At 39.2% G+C, this 20,486-nt stretch overlaps 2 protein-coding genes across 2 annotated transcripts; both read left to right on the top strand.

Moving 5' to 3' along the window:
* Window positions 1-1,024: 1,024 nt before the first annotated feature.
* On the top strand, window positions 1,025-1,920 carry LOC109236704. The gene is made up of 3 exons (XM_019402911.1): window positions 1,025-1,244; window positions 1,344-1,535; window positions 1,829-1,920. Exons 1-3 carry the CDS (start codon window positions 1,025-1,027, stop codon window positions 1,918-1,920), a joined length of 504 nt encoding a protein of 167 aa, XP_019258456.1.
* A 14,045-nt stretch (window positions 1,921-15,965) lies between these two features.
* Window positions 15,966-17,477, top strand: LOC109236713 (probable protein phosphatase 2C 25). Its single transcript, XM_019402921.1, has 2 exons — window positions 15,966-16,749; window positions 16,898-17,477. The coding sequence occupies exons 1-2, from the start codon at window positions 16,042-16,044 to the stop codon at window positions 17,237-17,239; spliced, it is 1,050 nt and encodes a 349-aa protein (XP_019258466.1). The 5' UTR covers window positions 15,966-16,041; the 3' UTR covers window positions 17,240-17,477.
* Window positions 17,478-20,486: the final 3,009 nt, after the last annotated feature.

Genomic DNA, 20,486 nt, shown 5'->3' with positions numbered 1-20,486 from the left:
TATATGGGTTCAATGATACTCCATTGAGAAGGAAATGGTGGCATGATATCAAAGGTATCCACGATCATATGTTAGAGCCTTGGTCAGTAATGGGAGACTTCAACTGTGTCCTGAATAGAGGGGAAAGGATTGGGAGTCCAGTTACAATGTCAGAAATAAGAGACTTCAAGCAATGTGTAGAGGATTGTACACTGCAGGATATGAAGTCTTCTGGGGCCTTCTATACATGGAACAACAAGAAAGGAGGTACATATATGGTTTATAGTAAGATTGACAGGGTTCTGGTGAACAATGAATGAATAATGGCTTTACCAGATTCAGAAGTATACTATAGGTTTGAAGGAACGTTTGATCATTGTCCTGCAATAACAAAATGGGCTGGGGAACACAAAAATCAGCATATGTTCAGGTACTTCAACATGTGGAGCTTAGTACCATAGTTCAAGGAGAAAGTTAAACAAGGATGGGGGACAGATAAAACTGGGACCTAAATGTATGAGTTGGTGCGAAAACTGAATAATTTGAAGAGAACACTAAAGCAGCTAAATACAGAAAAGTTTAGTCATATAGAAAGGCAGGCAGACAAAGCACTAGAAAAGCTAATGCAATGTCAAGGAAGACTACAGAAGAGTCCTCTAAACCTAGAGCTACAGGAAGAAGAAGCAAGGCAAAATAGCAATTACAAGAGATTGAATAAAGCTAGATATCAATATCTAAGTCAAAAAAGCAAGGTGCAGTGGCCGGAAAAGGGGGATATAAACACCACGTTCTTCCATAATATGATGAAGGCCATGAGGAATATGAATAGAGTGTTCTCTATAACCGATTCACAAGGGTCAAATGTAATTGAGATGGATGCAATTGCTAAAGCTTTTATTGAGTTCTACACTACTCTATTGGGTACTAACATGAGGGAAAGGGAGCATGTCAATAGTAGCTTGGTTCGGCAAGGACCTTTAGCTACTGAAATACAAAGGAGATTGTTGGAAGAAGAGTTTACAGAGAGAGGGAGGTTAAGATAGCTATGTGGGCAATTAATGGAGAAAAATCACCAGGTCCTGATGGCTATGGAAGTAAGTTCTTCAAAGATAGTTGGGAAGTGGTAGGAAAAGATGTAGTAGGTGCTGTAATGGAATTTTTCAAAATAGAAAAACTACTAAGAGTGTTGAATCACATAGTGATTGCCATCATACCTAAGAGTTCTCATGCTACTAGTGTGGGAGACTATAGACCTATAGCAGGATGTAATACTGTCTATAAGGAGATATCTATAATGTTATGTAATAGGCTTAGAATGGTATTGCCAACTCTGATCTCTACAAACCAAAGTGCCTTTTTTGTAGGGACAACCATTGTGCAAAATATTCTGATATGTCAGGACTTGGTAAGGCTGTACAATAGGAAGAATATTACTCAGAGCTGTTTGATCAAGATTGACCTCAAAAAGGCATATGATACTGTAGAGTGGTCGTTTGTGGAAGAAATTCTCCATGCAATGAATTTCCCTCATAGATTCATTAAATGGATAATGGCATGTATAACTACTACTCAATATAGCATAGTAATAAATGGGGGACTATATTGGAGTATTAAAGTAAAGAGAGGATTCCGACAGGGTGATCCCTGTTATTTGTAGTGTGCATGAAATATCTTACTAGAATCTTGAATAAGGTGGCAGAAATGAGGGACTTTGGGTACCACACTAAATGCAAAGGATTGAAATTGAATCATCTATGTTTTGCACATGATGTACTATTATTTTGTAAAGGCAATTATCAGTCAGTAATGCTTTTACTAATAGGGCTGCAGTCTTTCTCTAATTCTTCAGGCTTGAGCACTAATGCAGGAAAGTCGAATATTTTTAGTGCTAATATGGAAAATCAAGTATTAGAAGATTTATGTGAGGCAACTGGATATTAGAGAGGGTCATTACCATTTCGATGCCTGGGGGTGCCTATCTCAGCAAAGAAGATTTCCACCATGGACCGTGAAGTACTAGTAGACAAGATAACTGCTAGACTAAAGATCTGGAATTCGAGAAACCTCTCATATGCTGGTACAGTACAATTAATTAACTCAGTTCTTTAACAAGTACACACATACTGGTCATCAATCTTCATCATGTCTAAGGCTGTGTTAAAAAAGCTCAATGCAATATGTAGAAACTTCTTACGGGATGGAAGAGAACAGACTAATAAAGCCCCTATGGTTGCATGGGACACTATTTGTAGACCAAAACAAAATGGAGGCCTAGGGATAATAGATTGTAAGATATGAAATGAGGCAGCGATAGAAAAATATGTGTGGAACATTGCTCAAAAGGCAGATAATTTATGGGTGAAGTGGGTTGATCACATTTACATAAAAGGTACCAGTTGGAAGCAGTATTTACCACCAACTGCAGTACTGGAAGAGAATATGCAATACAATGGAGAAGTTCAAGGGGGGATATATGGGGAATAAACGGCAGCAGATAGGAGGAATGTATACCATACAAAAGGGATATCACCAGAGGAAAGGGGAGGTGAATGATTGGCCTTGGACTAGATGGATTTGGAGTTTAATAAATGTCCTAAAGTACTATATTATAAGCTGGCTAGCAGTATATAAACGACTGCTGACTAGGGAAAGGCTGCAAAAAATTTGAGTATGCCAAGAGACAAGGTGTGAAATGTGTGGAGGAAGCATAGAAATAATCCATCATATGTTTTTTGAATGTCATTTCTCAAATGAATGCTTGGGGCTTCTAATGGAGTGGCTATGTCACGACCCAAACTACCATGTCGAGATGGCGCCTATCGTGGTACTAGGCAAGCCGACCCTTTACCAAAAAAACAATGCGATATTTTATTTTCAAAGATAAATTCACGCTATTTAATAATAAAATTTCATAAAGAAAATCTGAATAACGAAAGTGCGGAAAGAAAAGCCCAAAAACGGGGTGTCACTAGTCATGAGCATCTACTAAAATCTGTCCGAAAATACTGAGACTAACACAGTCTGGAAATGTAACTACAAAACAAACTATAGGAAGATAGGAGGGAGAAGAGCAGGGCTGCGATCGCCAGTAGCTACCTTACTAACTTCGAGGAGATCTACAGTTGGAATAGTCAACAGCTGCTATCGGGTCCTGATACGCCTGGATCTGCACACAAGGTGCAGGGACTAACGTGAGTACGCCAACTCAGTAAGTAACCAAAGTAAATAAAGTCTGAGAAGCAGTGACGAGCAATAAAGCATATAAAGTTCATATCACGAAATCTCAGTAAAAATACAACATGCTTTTAAAAGCAGAGTTTGAATCAAATCATTTCGTTTAAACTCAGTTTCAGTAAAATCAACAGTCCTCAATAGAGGCTGAGTGCAACAGTGAGCAAAAATGATGAAATCATAAACAGTCCCTCGGGCAAAACATCACTCATGTACAGCCCCTCGGGCAAACCTCACAACCACTCGTATACAGCCCCTCGGGCATACATCACCATCACTCACACTCAGGGTACCCGCTTTCACTGGGGGTGTACAAACTCCGGAGGGGCTCCTTCAGCCCAAGCGCTATAACAAGCCACCTCGTGGCATAAATCAATCAGGCCCTCGGCCTCACTCAATCATGAATCAGTATCAACTTGTTGTGGCGTGCAGCCTGATCCCATAAATATTCTCACAAATCAGACCCTCGGCCTCACCCAGTCATAAACCTCTCAAGCCACTCGGGCTCTCAGTAAAAATATGGTACTCAGCCCAAAACAACATTTATATGCATCAAAATAGATTAATAAAGACAGAGTTATGAAATCAATAAGTTTAACATGACTGGGTATAGATTTTAAATCGAAAACAGTGAGAGGATAGTAAGAAAAAGGCCCCTAAGGGTCCAAACAACTCTGGCACAAGGCTCAAACATGGCATTCAGCCCATTTTACAGAAAACTCTTTCTAAAATACGCAACTTTATAGTTGCTATGGGACGTACCAAGTTACAATCCCCAACGGTGCACGCATACATGCCCATCACCTAGCATGTGCATCACCTCAAAATAGTAAAACGATATGAAATCCGGGTTTCATACCCTCAGGACTAGATTTACAATCGTTACTTACCTCAAACCGGTCAAATCTCTACTCCGCGATGCTCTTGCCCCTGGACTCGACCTCCAATCGCTCTGAATCTATTCACAACCAGAACAATACCATCAAAATGCGCTAATGGAATGAATTCCACAAGAAAAACTATCAAATTAGGCACAAATCCCTAAATCTTCTCAAACCCGGCCCCCGGGCCCACGTCTTGGAATCGGACAAAAGTCACAAAACTAGAAAGCCCTTTCACTCACGAGTCCATACATACAAGATTTATCAAAATCCGACTCCATTTGACCCTTCATAACCCCTCATTTTCACCCCTAATCTTCAATAATTACATGATTAAACAACGGAAAAATTACCATAAACACGAGTATTAGGGCTTAAGTAACTTACCTCAATGAAAACCCTCTTGAATTCCAATTCACTCCCAAAATCTCCAAAACCGAATAAAAATGGTGAAGAATGGCCCAAAATTCGCGAAGTCCACAATTTATACTTTCTGCCCAGAACTTCCGCATCTGCGGTCCAACAGTCGCCTCTGTGACGCCGCACCTGCGAAAAATCCATCGCAGGTGCGGTTCCCACTTATTCCCTCAGAAACCACTTCTGCGGTCACAACATCGCACCTGCGGTCTCGCAGGTGTGCTCCACTATTCGCACTTACGGCTCCTGCCTACCACAGCCTTGGCCGTATCTGCGGCTTCTTCTCCGCTTCTGTGGGCTCACACCTGCGGTCCCCTCTCCGCAGGTGTGGTTAGGACAGTTGAGTTCAACTTCAGCATTTCTCAAATTCCATCCTTGTTCCGTCAACCACCCGAAATCAACTTGAGGCCCCCGGGAACTCAACCAAAAAATATCAACAAGTCACATATCAACATACGAACTTAGTCGAACCTTCGGAACACTCAAAACAACATCAAAACATCAAATTATCCTTGGATTCAAGCCTAAGAACTTCTAAACTTTCAATTTTCGCAAACGACGCCGAAACCTACTAAATCACCTCCGAATGACCTGAAATTTTGCACACACGTCACAAATGGCACCACGAACCTACTCAAATTCCCGGAATTCCATTCCGACCCTGATATCTAATTTTCCACTGCCAACCAAAATTGCCAAATTTCCGATTACGCCAATTCAAGCCTAATTCTACTACGGACCTCCAAATTACATTCCGGACGCTCTCCCAAGTCCAAAATTACCTAACGGAGCTAACCGAACCATAAAAATCCAAATCCGAGATCGTTTACTCATAAGTCAATATCCGGTTGACTTTTCCAACTTAGGCTTCTAAATAGGAGACTAAGTGTCTCATTCCACACCGAAACCACTACGGACCTGAACCAACCAACATGATACGATGAAATACAGCTAAGGAACACATAAGGAAGCAGAAATGGAGGAAACGAGGCTATAACTCAAAGGTAAAATGTGCAGGAAGTTTATATTAGCAACCCCGGCAGCGTTGGTGTACAAATTCTGGCAAGCAAGGAACGATGCAATCTCGAACAGCAGAGTACCTAGTCCAATGGTGGTATGTAAACAGATTAAACAAGAGTGTAGAGTTAGATTGAATATGCAAAACATCAGAAGAGAGAGTAAGGATAGTAGAAAATGGATGGAGGAATTGCATAGCACACAGAGATAGGAAAATAGATTAGTGTGAGGACTTTTGCGACTAGAAGGAACATTCCTCTAGTCTTGATTGTATATTAGGTTGGTTGGAGATTAATAAAAAAAATTTTACACCAAAAAAAAAAGAATAAAGTCAGATGTTATAGAAATTAATAGATATCCATGTATTTGAACATATTTATGGTAAGCTCAAAGTACCACAAATAATTTTAGCAAAACCATAGCTAAATTAAGCCTCATGTATATCTCGCATTCAAGGGGGCAAGTTAACCAGTTTTTAATATGCGCAAGATCCCTCTCTTTTACTAACCCAATAAAGGACTACTCTATATAAAGAGAAAAAGAGAGTTCTTCCTAATTTATATAGGACTCTTGTCTTTCACGTAGAAGTAAGAAAGGAAAAGGACACACAAAGAAATTTTTAACTTCGCATTACCGACTATTAGTAATAATATTAACAAAAATAGAAATGAAACGAAAGCTATGTGGAGAATTAGTAGAGTTTAACCAAATTATAACAGTCATTAAAAATTGAATATATTTAATCAAAGTGATCTAGCTAACTCTGAACATACTCGCCTTCTCACAAAAAATGGAGTTCGAAAAATGAGTTTGAAGTTTTTGTTTTAATTCAAATTGATTTCTTAAATTTCTATAATTTTGTTAAATATTAATATTGTAAAATATATAAAAATTTGTGGTCAAAGAAAAGGTTTTTTTTTTTCCTTTTTCTAAAAGGAAAAAATAGTGTCACTCTCCAAGTAGCAATAGTGTAACATAAAATAAAATGAAAGAAATAAGAAGAAGTTTGTCTATTTTATTTGATGTGTTTAACTGAACATTAGATTTAAAATATTAATTTAGCTTATGTTTTAATTAATAATTAGTAGAAGCGAAGCGGTGGTTAAAAATTAGTTTGACAGATGTAGAAAACATCATTTCCAAGTTAAAAATTTGAAGAGTTAAATGAGTTTGAAAATATTAGAAATTAAGCCCTTTAGACGATATGCGAGTTGAAGTTTTGAACTCTTTTTTTTGCAAGTTTTCATAAATTTTGCTACAAAGGATGATGTGTTCTGTTTCTAGAAAAGGAAGTTGATCCGAAAATTTTCACTTGACTAAAATTTTGCAGGTTTAACTCGAAAATACTCAAACAAACACAACGTTCATTTTTTACAAGTGGTGGACCTGGTGGTGATGCATGAATATTTCACAAACAAATATTTCTGAAAAGTTTTTATAGAAATAAAACGACATCTCAAACTTAGAAACACTTTAAAATGAACAGAAAGGTATGATAAAAATTGAATCTGAAGCAATATATATGACCCGACAAAATGGAGCACGTGTTGACGGGGTAGTAATTTGCAACATATACAACGTTAATGAGGAAAATGACATTAGTGCAAAGTTCCGTAGTCAAATTAAATACATCCCTATTAAGTAAGGTGGAAGAAAAGGAGTTGCGTGTTTGACCTTAATTTCTAAATTTTGATAGTCCACATTTGCCACACCGCTTTCCCCTTTCTCTCCAACAAAGAGTGTTGTTTCGTCTTTTAAATTATAGCCATAACTTTCTATTGTATTTTAAAAAAAAAACCCGTTACATCAAAACATAACAAATCTGATCGATTATTCAATTTTTTTAAAAGATAAATAAAATTGATTATTCACATAATTTCTTTTTATGATTTGAAAACTCCAACTCATGTAGCTAAGTTGGTTGTCACCAAGGAATAATAAGTGCAAGGAAGAGTGTTGGGTATGACAAAGTCTTTTTTCTTGTAATTATCTTAATTTTAACTTTATATTACTTATTTCAATTTATATATAGAGATTTGTTTACCTTGAAAATATGAGTAACAATTAAATTTGTTTGTGGTTTTAAACATACGCGATTTAGTTCAATACTAATTAATAACCAAGAAATCAGAAGTACAAATTAAAGAAGAAAGTTGAATCAAACCAGCGCTTAAGCAAGTTTTGACCTCGAGCTAGACTGCCTCGAGGTGGGTAAGCAAGAACAATAAAGTAAAGACAATAAAGTTAAGAGACAATTCCGATGAATAATGAGCAATAAAGTAAGAGAGTATATTCTTTGCTAATGATCCTTCCTTACAAAATGATTGGGGTCCCTTTTATATAGGAGGGGAACCCTAAATAAGGCACATTTCTATTTACAGTAAGGAATCTTATTGGGACAACTGTCTAACCGCCTAGTACGGATTCGTATTAACTCGTACAAATCTATTCCGAAATTTACGCCATGATCTTGGGAACGTGGCGGGAATCTTGTTCTTTCCGTTATAAACCCATAACGGTATCATCTCGGGGTTGGTTATACTCGCCTTCGGTGCCCATCGCGTACTTCGATCCTCGAGCCTTATACTCTGTAATTGGGCTCGAGCTCGGTCCATCGGGCTCGAACTCGATCCATCCTGAACTCGGATTTGAGGTGACTCTTCGAGCCCATGAAATCGGGCATACCTGATTTCGACCGTATACAGATAGTCCCCTCGTTTTTTGGAGTGTAATGACAAGAAACGAATTGAATCTTCGAGCTTCTTTGCTTGTTCTTTCCGAAATACCAAACATTCCAATCTACATTTTTCCTTGCCCACGAAAACAAAATGGCCAAAACATCTAAAATTGTTCCGCAAAAGGAAACCGCTCAGGTTCGGGCTAAGGAGCGCACCAAGTGTCGGTCTCAGAGGGAGACCTTTGAAGAAATCCATACTCAGGACTTTGTTCTTTCGATTGAAATCGATGGACCCTAAAATGACCATTTGAACTAGAGTTTGAGTAGCTCTTAGGCTTAACAGTCGAGTGAGGATTTGCTTGAACTAGAAGTAAAGTTAGCCCTTAGGCTTTATAGATGGTCCCCGAATGAGAGTTTGCTCGAACTTAGGTTAAGATAGCCCTTGGGCTTTGATGATCGAGTGAGGATTTTCTCGAACTTGAAATAAAGTTAGCCCTTAGGCTTTATAGATAGTCCCCAAGTGAGAGTTTGCTCGAACTTGGGTTAAGGTAGCCCTTGGGCTTTTATGATCGAGTGAGGATTTGCTTGAACTCGAAGTAAAGTTAGCCCTTAGGCTTTATAGATAGTCCCCGAGTGAGAGTTTGCTTGAACTCAGGTTAAGGTAGCCCTTCGGCTTTTATGGTCGAGGGAGGATTTGCTCGAACTCGAAGTAAAGTTAACCCTTAGGCTTTATAGATAGTACCTGAGTGAGAGTTTTCTCGAACTCGGGTTAAGGTAGCCCTTGGGCTTTTATGGTCGAGTGAGGATTTGCTCGAACTTGAAGTAAAGTTAACCCTTAGGCTTTATAGATAGTCCCCAAGTGAGAGGTTGGTTGAACTCGGGTTAAGGTAGCCCTTGGGCTTTCATGATCGGGTGAGGATTTGCTCGAACTCGAAGTAAAGTTAGCCCTTAGGCTTCGTAGATAGTCCCCGAGTGAGAGTTTGCTCGAACTCGGGTTAAGATAGCCCTTGGGCTTTTATGATNTAACAGTAACCCTGGCTTGTATGATCGAGTGAGGACTTGCTCGAACTCGAAGTGAAGTTAGCCATTAGGCTTTATAGTTGAGGTGAGGATTTGCTCGAACTCGAAGTAAAGTTAGCCCTTAGGCTTCGTAGATAGTCCCCGAGTGAGAGTTTGCTCGAACTCGGGTTAAGATAGCCCTTGGGCTTTTATGATCGAGTGAGGATTTGCTCGAACTCGAAATAAAGTTAGCCCTTAGGCTTTATAGATAGTCCCCGAGTAAGAGTTTGCTCGAACTCGGGTTAAGGTAGCACTTGGGCTTTTATGATCGAGTGAGGATTTGCTCGAACTCGAAGTAAAGTTAGCCTTTATGCTTTATAGATAGTCCGCGAGTTAGAGTTTAAGGTAGCCCTTAGGCTTTTATGATCGAGTGAGGATTTGCTTGAACTAGAAGTAAAGTTAGCCCTTAGCTTTATTGATAGTCCCCGAGTGAGAGTTTGCTCGAACTCGGGTTAAGGTAGCCCTTGGGCTTTTATGGTCGAGTGAGGATTTGCTCGAACTCGAAGTAAAGTTAACCCTTAGGCTTTATAGGTAGGCCCCAAGTGAGAGTTTTGTTGAACTCGGGTTAAGGTAGCCCTTGGGCTTTTATGATCGAGTGAGAATTTGCTCGAACTCGAAGTAAAGTTAGCCCTTAGGGTTTATAGATAGTCCCCGAGTGAGAGTTTGCTCGAACTCGGGTTAAGGCTTGGGCTTTTATGATCGAGTGAGGATTTGCTCGAATTCGAAGTAAAGTTAGCCCTTAGGCTTTATAGATAGTACCCGAGTGAGAGTTTGCTTGAACTCGGTTTAAGGTGGCCCTTGGGCTTTCGTATTTGTTACAGATTTCGGGCATCTCCGATCCGCGTTAATTTGGCCGTAGCCTTGTTAGTTCGGAACTTGCTTTTTGGGCTTATTTTCTGTTTCACTTCGAGCTTGACCGAAGTGTCAGTACCCGAGTGGGGTGGCCGTGGCCTGTAAAATCGAGGGTCGCCTTTAAAGGTCTTATGGTCTCGAAATGTTAGTAGTTCGATTTCCTGCATGGTCGGACCTTAAGCCTGTTTAAACAATAGATAAAGAGTATAAAATAGGAAATTTTTCTAAAGGCATGAGATATCGGCAAGGAAAAATACTTCTTTCAATAGATGATTATACATGCGCGTATGTTTGAAGTTAGGGCTCGAGTAACCTATACGCGCACGGTTCATCTGACCGTTTGACCCTTACAACATTTTCCTATCGAGACCCGCTGTCACGAAGTGATTTCCTTGCCACAAAGTAGGCATTCGAGGGTAATGCCCTCCAGTACTCGAGGCTTATTGTAGGGAACCTCGGATACTGTTGAATTGCTCTAATTTAATACGAACAATGGTTGCCTCGTTAAAAACCTCGCCAGAAAAACCCATTTGGGACAAAAATCGGTCTAAGAGAAAAAGAGTGCAACGCGTGCTTTAAGGTCCAAAGCCTCATGCCGATCCTTGTCGAAAACCTGCAAGTGTTAGTCGAAAACAAATAGAAAGGATTGGACTGGGGGTCGTACCTTTATTCGGATTTTGGATATTTAACGCGATCTTCCTCGGCATCAAGCCCCTGTAAATTTTGACCTCGATCATTTCTCCTCCCATTTCGTGCGAAGCTTTGCCCAGACCCGCTGCCTCTACGGTCTCCGTTATACGGTTGATATCGATCTCTACTCGACCTCGGCTCTTGATCAATGTCCCTTTTGATCCTATTCATGGGCCTGCTAGGATAAACGGACCCCGAAGGAGTCCTCAGTTGATCATCCTCGGCCCTAATCTTTGACTGATACCGATTATGTACGTCGGCCCAAGCGACAGCCAGGTACTTAAGTAAACTTTGCTTCAACTATTGTGAAGCTATGGAACTCCGAGTGTTGAGACCTTGAGTGAAAGCTTGAACAGTCCAGTCATCGGTGACCGGAGGCAAATCTATCTCTCCGCTTGGAACCGAGATACGAATTTCCTAAGTATCTCGTTATCTTTCTGCCTTACCTTTAAAAGGTCCGACTTCCTCGTTGCAATTTTAATGGCTCCGGCGTGTGCTCTTACAAAAGAAACTACAAGCATAGTAAACGAATCAATAGAACTAGGAGGTAAGTTATGATACCATGTTAAGGCACCCTTAGATAGAGTCTCCCCGAATTTCTTCAGTAGTATGGATTCAATTTCGTCATCTTCCAAGTCGTTCCCTTTGATGGCGCATGTATACGAGGTGACGTGTTCATTCGGACGCTTGTCTTGTTATACTTGGGAATCTCGGGCATACGGAACTTCTTGGGGATTGACTTCGGAGCAGCACTAGGGGGTAGGGTCTTTGCATGAACTTTTTAGAATCTAGTCCTTCCAATATCGGTGGTGCCCCTGATATTTGGTCAACTTGGGAGTTGTATATTTCTACTTTTTTGTCATTATCCTCAATCTTTTTCTCTCCCGACTTGATTCTTTTGGTGAGCTCCTCGAGCATTCTCATAATCGTGGGATCAGTCCCTGACCTATTACCATTCGATCTTTCTAGCACCGGCTTGGTTCGGCGAGTGATTTCTGGTTCGACCACACTTGGAGTTTTATGTTGGCTTTGAAGCTGAGCGATAACAACCAGTTGAGCATGTAGCATCTTGAATATTACCTGGAGACTAACTCCCTCGTCTCCTATACCTTGCGTTCCTTGGCCACCAGATTGGGCTTCCCTACGTACGCTTCCTCTGGGGTCCGCGCCTAAGTCCTCATTCAAAGCAATGTGTGAACTAACGTCGACTGGTTCTAAAATCGGTACCTCCCCAGGGTTAATCGGTGGTACACCGGCTCCCGGAGCAACTACATTGTTGTTTTCCCCGTGAAATCCAAGACCCTCATCGCCATGGACGGGTGCATTTGTGAGTTTAACATGTTTTAACCTGAGAACAAAAATTCTTGACAAGAACAAGTGTGAAAATAAAGTGTGTTATCAGAATCAGTACTGAAATAATCACTATTATCTTTAGCCCCACGGTGGGCACCAAACTGTTTACCTCAAAAATACTAGTAACAATTAAACTTGTTTGTGGTTTAAAAAATTACGTGATTTAGTTCAATACTAATTAATAACCAAGAAATCAGAAGTATAAATTAAAGAAGAAAGTTGAATCAAACCAGCTCTTAAGCAAGTTTGGACCTCGAGCTAGACTGCCTCGAGGTAGGTAAGCACGAACAATAAAGTTAAGAGACAAGTCTGATGAATAATGAGCAATAAAGTAAGAGAGTATATTCTTTGCTAATGATCCCTCCTTACAAAATGATTGGGGTCCTCTTTATATAGAAGGGGAATCCTAAATAAGGTACATTTCTATTTACATTAAGGAATCTTATTGGGACATCTGTCTAACCTCCTAGTACGGATTCGTACTAACTCGTACAAATCTATTCCGAAATTTATGCCATGATCTTGGGGACGTGGCGGGAATCTTGTTCTTCCCGTTATAAACCCATAACGGCATCATCTTAGGGTTGGTTATACTCGGCTTCGGTGCCAATCGCGTACTTCGATCCTCGAGCCTTGTACACTGTCATCGGGCTCGATCTCGGTCTATCGAGCTCGAACTCGATCCATCCTGAACTCGGGCTGGAGGTGACTCTTTGAGCCCATGAAATCGGGCATACCTGATTTCGACCGTATATAAGACTAACATTAATTGTAAGTATACAAAAATTTCTTCGAAAACACTCTTCAGTTTGTAATATTCTGATCATTAATGAAATATTGTTATAAATAGAATTGTTTTAATGTGAATGTCTATATTATAGAGAGATTCTAGGGTTTGTTACTTGGTGGCTAAGTTACTTTTCCCCTATAAATAGAGGGGTTCTATTCTATTATAATTAATCCCAAAATCAATAAGAATTCTCTCTCCCTACTTTTCTCTGCAATACTCTTCTTCTTCTTTTATTGTTCATAACACGTTATCAGCACGAGACTCTAACCAATTGAGTAGAAGCTTTGGGATTGAGCATAATGATTGTCAATTGTTCCATGAACTTCCTTCGTGATTAAATTCTGGATTTAAGGTAAGTATCTTACTTTATTTTTCTCTTTTAAATTCTTAAAATTCTATAATTTGATTTTAAATACAAGCTAAGACAATAAATTTTGTTTGTAACTCTAGTGGAGTTTGTAAGAAATTATAACCACCCAAAGTGGTAAAATTTCTATGTCTTGCCATGATCAAAGCCATGTATGATCGTGAACACAAAAAGTGGAAACCCGTCCCATTGAATTTGCTTCATTCTCATTCCCTTAAGAGAATGTGTTAGCAATATGTGATAAGTCTGAAAGAAGATAAAATTATTACCGTGAAGGTATCAATGGATGTGGACGTGGCAATAGACGAAATTATAATCGTCATCATTGTGATAATGAGAACAACAAGGATTCTCAAAATAATCCTTCACTCTGTAAAAGTAATATTTGTCATCGATTTGACATGAGATTTTATAAAGCACATATAGATGATTATGGTCCATTCATGATGTGAATGTGACAACATCTGATTTATGAATACATATTCATTGTTGGAAGAATATGAACATGCTAGTAGTAGTGAATATACCATACTCACCTCTAGAAGGAGGTTTGAGATGATATAAGAAAATAATATCATTATTATGGCATGAATGGTCATTGGTCACGTACCTATTGCACGCTAAAATATTTTGGTAATGTGACTATTAAAGAATAACATTAATGCAAGAAACATATCTTGCATATAATTTGACCATAACCATAATGATATAACTTTCTCTTTAAAAGAGATATTCATCATATGGATATTGATGAATATGTGATAGTACCAAATTAATTGAGAGCTCTGGAAGAGCCAATTATTACTATTTTGGAGGAATAAAATTGATTATCAATAAGGTGTTGTGTTGTAGTAAGTCTCAAAGAAACTTAATTGAGTTTCTAAAGTATTCGCGAAAGCGGTTGGTCATACTGAGACTATAAATAAAGGAAAGATTTAATATCTTCTATTACTACAACTTGTAGCGGGGTAATATGTATGTGAAAAGCTACCCGCTTTATTCTCCAGTTTGTACTACACAAACAAAAGAATGCCACAATAAAGAGAAGTGTATTGCTGACCCAAAGAAAGTAACTATATTCTCATTGCAAATGTTCCTATTATGTCCTAGAAGGACAAAGTCTATGGTACGCTTGAAGCGTATAGACAAATCGGTTTCAAATAAACTTCTTGATAAAGAAGATGAGCAAATGATCAAAATGATCATACTAAAGGAGACAAGTGATCTAGAAGATCACATTACATAATACTTCATAAAATCTCAGGGGAGATTCAGGTATCTGAAAATATGAAGGAAGAGATGTATATGTTATGTCTTTATGAAAAAAAATTTGGAACCGATATAAAATATTCGTCGACGACATCTATGATAACGTTAAGTATAGATGAGGATCTTAAGGTTGTCGAGACAGACACAAAAATATTGGTCAAATAGACGATACACAATTCAAATAGAATTGGTTTAATATGAAAAACATGTAGTTTTGGACATGTAGTTCAAATACTTGAAAGTATAAAGTCAATGGTATGTGCAATCAGTTTTCGATATCTTATATGTCTAGCATAACATAAAAACTTGATATGCATCTAAAGTCTATTATATGGCTTATATGACTTAACTTATATGACAATTCATAGAGGATTTAAGTTGCTTGAAGCATATACAATTCTTGATCTTGAAGTACCACTTCCTCAGTACAATTTGTGCACAAATGTATCTTGTTATAACTATAGGCATGATAACATGATAGCAAGAGTTTTCACCTCTATGTGAATATATTGAACTGACGATTCCAACAAGATCATATGAAGACAATACATTTATTAGGGATGATGATTTCAAGGTGAAACAAATTCATTCAAGTTAATATGGCTGATTTGTTTATCACATCTCTACCAAAGATCTTTTGAAGATGGTGCACAAGATTGGAATGCAAATGCTTAAAGATGTGAATTGATGCTCTCATCAGGGGGAGTTAATACGCGTTGTACTCTTTTTCCCTTACAATATTTTGTCCCACTGGGTTTTCCTTGCAAGGTTTTTAACGAGGCAACCAAAAGGCGTATTGTTAGAAATGTGTACTCTTTTTCCTTCTCTAGAATCTTTTTCCCACTGGGTTTTATTTAGTTAAGTTTTAACGAGGCACATTATCTGTTGAATAGACATTCAAGGGGAAGTGTTAGAAATAGAATTGTATTTAAGGTGAATGTTTATATTCTAGAGAGATTCTAGGGTTTGTTACTTGGTGGCTAAGTCATTTTTTCCCTATAAATAGAGGAGTTCTATTCTATTGTAATTGATCCCAAAATCAATAAGAATTCTCTCTCTACTTTTCTCTGCAATATTCTTCTTCTTCTTTTATTGTTCATAACAAGTATAAATATTTTCAAATATAGTGACTATATTTTTTTCAAATTTTCATTAAAATAACTTTTGTCGTATGAAATAAGTATCTTTTCCGGGGGCAAAATTGACAATATACAAGGAAAGCCTGTGCACAAAAGGAATGGTCAAAAGCATAACAAAATCGCCGCTCTTAAAACACGGGATGGACTTTGTGCCAAACTTTCCACTCTGGTCTGGCCCCCAATACTTTTGACTTGCCAGTCTGCCAAGTTATCATCTGCACATATAAATAGCTCCCATTTCCTCTTTCACAATCTCAACAACAAAACACAGAAAACAATTCGAACATTAACGAGAGAGATCGGAAAACAGCCGCTGAAATATGTCTTGCACGGTCGCTATTTCAAACTCGCCGGTGTTTTCGCCGTCTAGAGTTCCAGTACCCGCTTCTTCTTCTCCGTCATCGCCGTTACGGATTCTTCGTCTTCAGAAGACTTTACCTAGTTCCGTTATTAGAGCTTCGACCGATTCTACTTCTCCTACGGTTTTGAAGAGGAAGAGACCGTCTAGGTTGGATGTTCCTGCTTTTTCTATGAGTTTCGGAAATATTCCGGCGACTCCAGCTGCAGTGGCAGATTTGGTGGAGGCTGAGGGCGATGGATATTCTGTTTGCTGTAAAAGGGGAAGGAAAAGTGCAATGGAGGATCGTTACTCTGCAACGGTCAATCTTCACACAGATTCGAAACAGGGCGTTTTTGGTATATTTGATGGACATGGAGGAGCAAAAGCAGCAGAGTATGCCGCCGAGAATTTGAACACGAACATCATGAACGAACTAGGAAATACAACAACGGATGATGAAATTAAGGAGGCGGTGAAAAATGGTTATTTGAAAACAGATTCTGAATTTCTAAACCAACAAGTTCGAGGTGGATCGTGCTGCGTAACTGCATTGATCCGACATGGCAATTTAGTACTATCCAATGCCGGCGATTGTCGTGCTGTTGTGAGCAGAGGAGGCGTTGCTGAGGCATTGACTTCTGATCATAGGCCTTCAAGAAAAGATGAGAAGGATAGAATTGAGGCTTTGGTAAGCAGCTTGACGAATATAGTTACCTGCAATTACCTTTTAAATGACCTAATTGTGTAAATATTTTTTACACTGCCACGGCATAAAACTTAAACTCTTTGATTGACTTTGAATATTGGTTGATCTTTTTGTGCTTTGTGTTATGTAGGGTGGCTATGTAGATTGTTGTCGCGGCATTTGGAGAATTCAGGGATCTCTTGCTGTATCAAGAGGTATTGGAGATCAGTGTCTTAAACAATGGGTTACAGCAGAACCTGAGACTAGGATTCTTGGACTTAATCCTGAACTGGAGTTCTTAATCCTTGCATCTGATGGTTTATGGGATAAGATTAGCAATCAGGAAGCAGTAGATATTGCTCAGCCTTTGTGCAGTGGTATCACTACGCAGCAGTCATTGTCAGCCTGTAGAAAGCTAGTTGACCTCTCTGTTTCGCGAGGTTCTGTTGATGATATAAGTGTGATGATAGTTCAACTGGGAAAATTCTGTTGACGGAATTCCCCTATTTAGGTTAGGAAGATAACAACAGCTTACAGGAAATGCTAGAGATTATAAATATTTAGAATAGTTTACTAGTATGAACTAGCTTTTACCTCTGTAAATTGAATTGTTCTCAGATTCTTTATGGGCAAAACCCCTTTTATCCATTTGCTCGTTAGACAATGTTTATTTTACTTCTGATATGTATATCTTTTGATCTTTTTATCTTGACAATTTGCATTGTATGTAAGAGTTTCTTGTCTTTCAATTCTGGTACATCATTTTTCACTTGCTTAACATATTCATTAGTCCCCCCCCCCCCCTCCCCCCAACATTCCTTGTTTTTCAAATATGTTACTAGCTGAGTTATTTCAACAAAATTGACGATGCAGCCGATTTTATTGTTGCTTTGACTCATTACCTGCTTGTATATGATGTTCAACAGGTGCACCATTACATTACATTACATTAAAGACCAAAGCAATAAGTTAAAACAAAAGTAAAAAAAGAAAAAAGGTTAATAATTGCAGAATTATTTTTTATCAAACAAGTGGTTATAGCATAAGAAAGTGTCACGACCCGGAATTCCACCAATGAGATCGTGATGACGTCTAATATCACACTCGCTAGGCAAGCCAATGTTAGAGTTTTACTGACCATTTTCCTTTACATTTCATTTATTAATATTTAACAAGCTAGAACAGGTAGAATTAAATGTGGAAGTAAGTAAATAACCTTTTTATCCATATACTATTACCAATAACATTGCTATCACTACTCAAAATCCGGTGTCACAATCCACAAACGTACTATAATTTACTTCAAATATCGGTCTGAAAGAAATTACATCTGTTTTGAAAAGAAAGAAAAACAGAAATGTAGAAATGTAGAAGGGGACGCCAGGGCCTGCGGACACCAGCAGGACTACCTTGGGTCTCCAAATTGTGAACCTGCAACCAATCTCTCAATCAGCCACTACGTGCTCCAAAATCTGCACAGAAAGTGCAGAGTACAGTATCAGTACAACCGATCCCATGTACTGGTAAGTGCCGAGCCTAACCTCGACGAGGTAGTGACGAGGCTACGGCTGGGCAATTACAGTATAACCTGCATACAATATGTAATAAAGCGGAAAGAAGTACGAGACAAAATGAAACAGTAACTTGCAACAAAAATGAATACGGAACTCAAGTATCTTATCAGTACCCAGCTATAACCAATCCTTAAGTGAGATACAAAACTACAGAATAAATTCACAGCAGAAGAAGGATACATAAACACATAAACTGATGCGGCGCGCATTCCGATCCCACCATATAATCAGTAACAATATGAACATTCACCCTTATTACTCCATATCAATCCACCCTTATTCCTCCTATTGCGGCGTGCAACTCGATCCTACCGTACAATAGCAATTCACCCTTATTACTCCTCAATATATCATCCTTATTCCTCCTGTTGCGGCGCGCAACCCGATCCCACCATATAATAACATTTCACCCTTATTCCTCCTTAATGTATCACCCTTATTCCTCCTGTTGTGGCGTGCAACCCGATCCCACCATATCAGTACCAATCACATAATAAGAACAGAAATTTCACAATTTAGCTCAAACTCCCCACAATGTTTAAACCTCAACTAAAACAAACGGAAATCGGTACAATTATGAAACTTCACTCAAATTATATTACTCAACGAAACCAATCAAAGTATATAATAACACAAATAACCAGCTTAAACCAATAATATGAAACAATGAAACTACGTGATATCCAATACTTTTAATAACGAAAACAATATCCGACAAGTAGCAACAAATCATGGAAATATCAATAAAGCATGTAGCAGTTAAGGCAGGGAACAATATATTAAGAACGGGAAGGGAACAGTCAAAACAGATAAATTGGCGGCGCATAGGTACTCGTCACCTCACCTATACGCCGCACACATGAATTTTCACATAGCAATTATGGGTCCGGGTCCGTTTACTCAAAACATTGACCAAAGTCAACGAAAATTAACTTTTTAGGCCAAAAATGATTATTTCATTAATTTTTCACATAAGAGCTTTCCGGAAACGCGTCCGGACTGTGCATGCAAATTGATGAGGAATAAAATGAGGTTTTGAAGGCCTCGGAACACGGAATCGAGTTCTAAAACATAAGATGACCTTTTGGGTCATCACATTCTCCACCTCTAAAACAACCGTTCGTCCTCGAACGGACATAGAAAAGTACCTGAGCTGGTGAAAAAGGTGGGGATATCTGCTCCGCATATCGGATTCGGACTCCCAGGGAGCTGCCTCAATAGGCTGACCTCTCCACTGCAGTCGAACCGAAGGATAACTCTTCGATCTCAAATGACGAACCTGCTGATCTAAAATGGCTATCGGCTCCTCCTCGTAAGTCAAATCCTTGTCCAACTGGACAGTGCTGAAATCTAACACGGGGGATGGATCGTCGTGATACTTCCGAAGGATGAACACATGAAACACTGGATGAACTGCTGATAAACCTGGTGGCAATGCAAGTCTATAGGCCACCTCTCCCACTCGCTCAAGGATCTCAAAAGGCCCGATATACCTAGGGCTTAACTTGCCCTTCTTTCCAAACCTCATTACGCCCTTCATAGGCGATACCTGAAGCAACACTCTCTCTCCGACCATGAATGCCATATCACGAACCTTACGGTCTCCATAACTCTTCTGCCTGGACTGAGCTGTACGAAGTCTATCCTGAATGATCTTGACCTTATCCAAGGTATCCTGTACCAAATCCGTACCCAATAACCAAGCCTCCCCCGGATCAAACCATCCAACCGGCGATCGACACCGTCTACCATATAACGCCTCATAAGGAGCCATCTGGATGCTCGATTGATAGCTGTTGTTGTAGGTAAACTCCGGTAACGGCAAGAATTGATCCCAAGAACCTCCAAAGTCAATAACACTGGCGCAGAGCATATCCTCCGAGATCTTAATAGTACGCTCGAAATGTCCGTCCGTCTGAGGATGAAATGATGTGCTCAACTCGACCCGCGTACCCAATTGACGCTATACTGGCCTCTAGAAATGCCAGGTAAACTGCGTACCTCGATCAGAAATGATAGACACGGGCACAACATGAAGACGAACGATCTCACGGATATAAATCTCTGCCGATCGCTCCGAAGAATAGGAAACTGCCACAGGAATGAAAGTGCGCTGACTTGGTCAGTCTATCTACAATAACCCAAACTGCATCCTCTGAGTCCGTG

The sequence above is a fragment of the Nicotiana attenuata genome, unplaced genomic scaffold (genome assembly GCF_001879085.1).
Source record: "Nicotiana attenuata strain UT unplaced genomic scaffold, NIATTr2, whole genome shotgun sequence".
Classification (NCBI taxonomy): domain Eukaryota; kingdom Viridiplantae; phylum Streptophyta; class Magnoliopsida; order Solanales; family Solanaceae; genus Nicotiana; species Nicotiana attenuata.
This window is presented reverse-complemented; position numbering and strand designations above follow the sequence as displayed.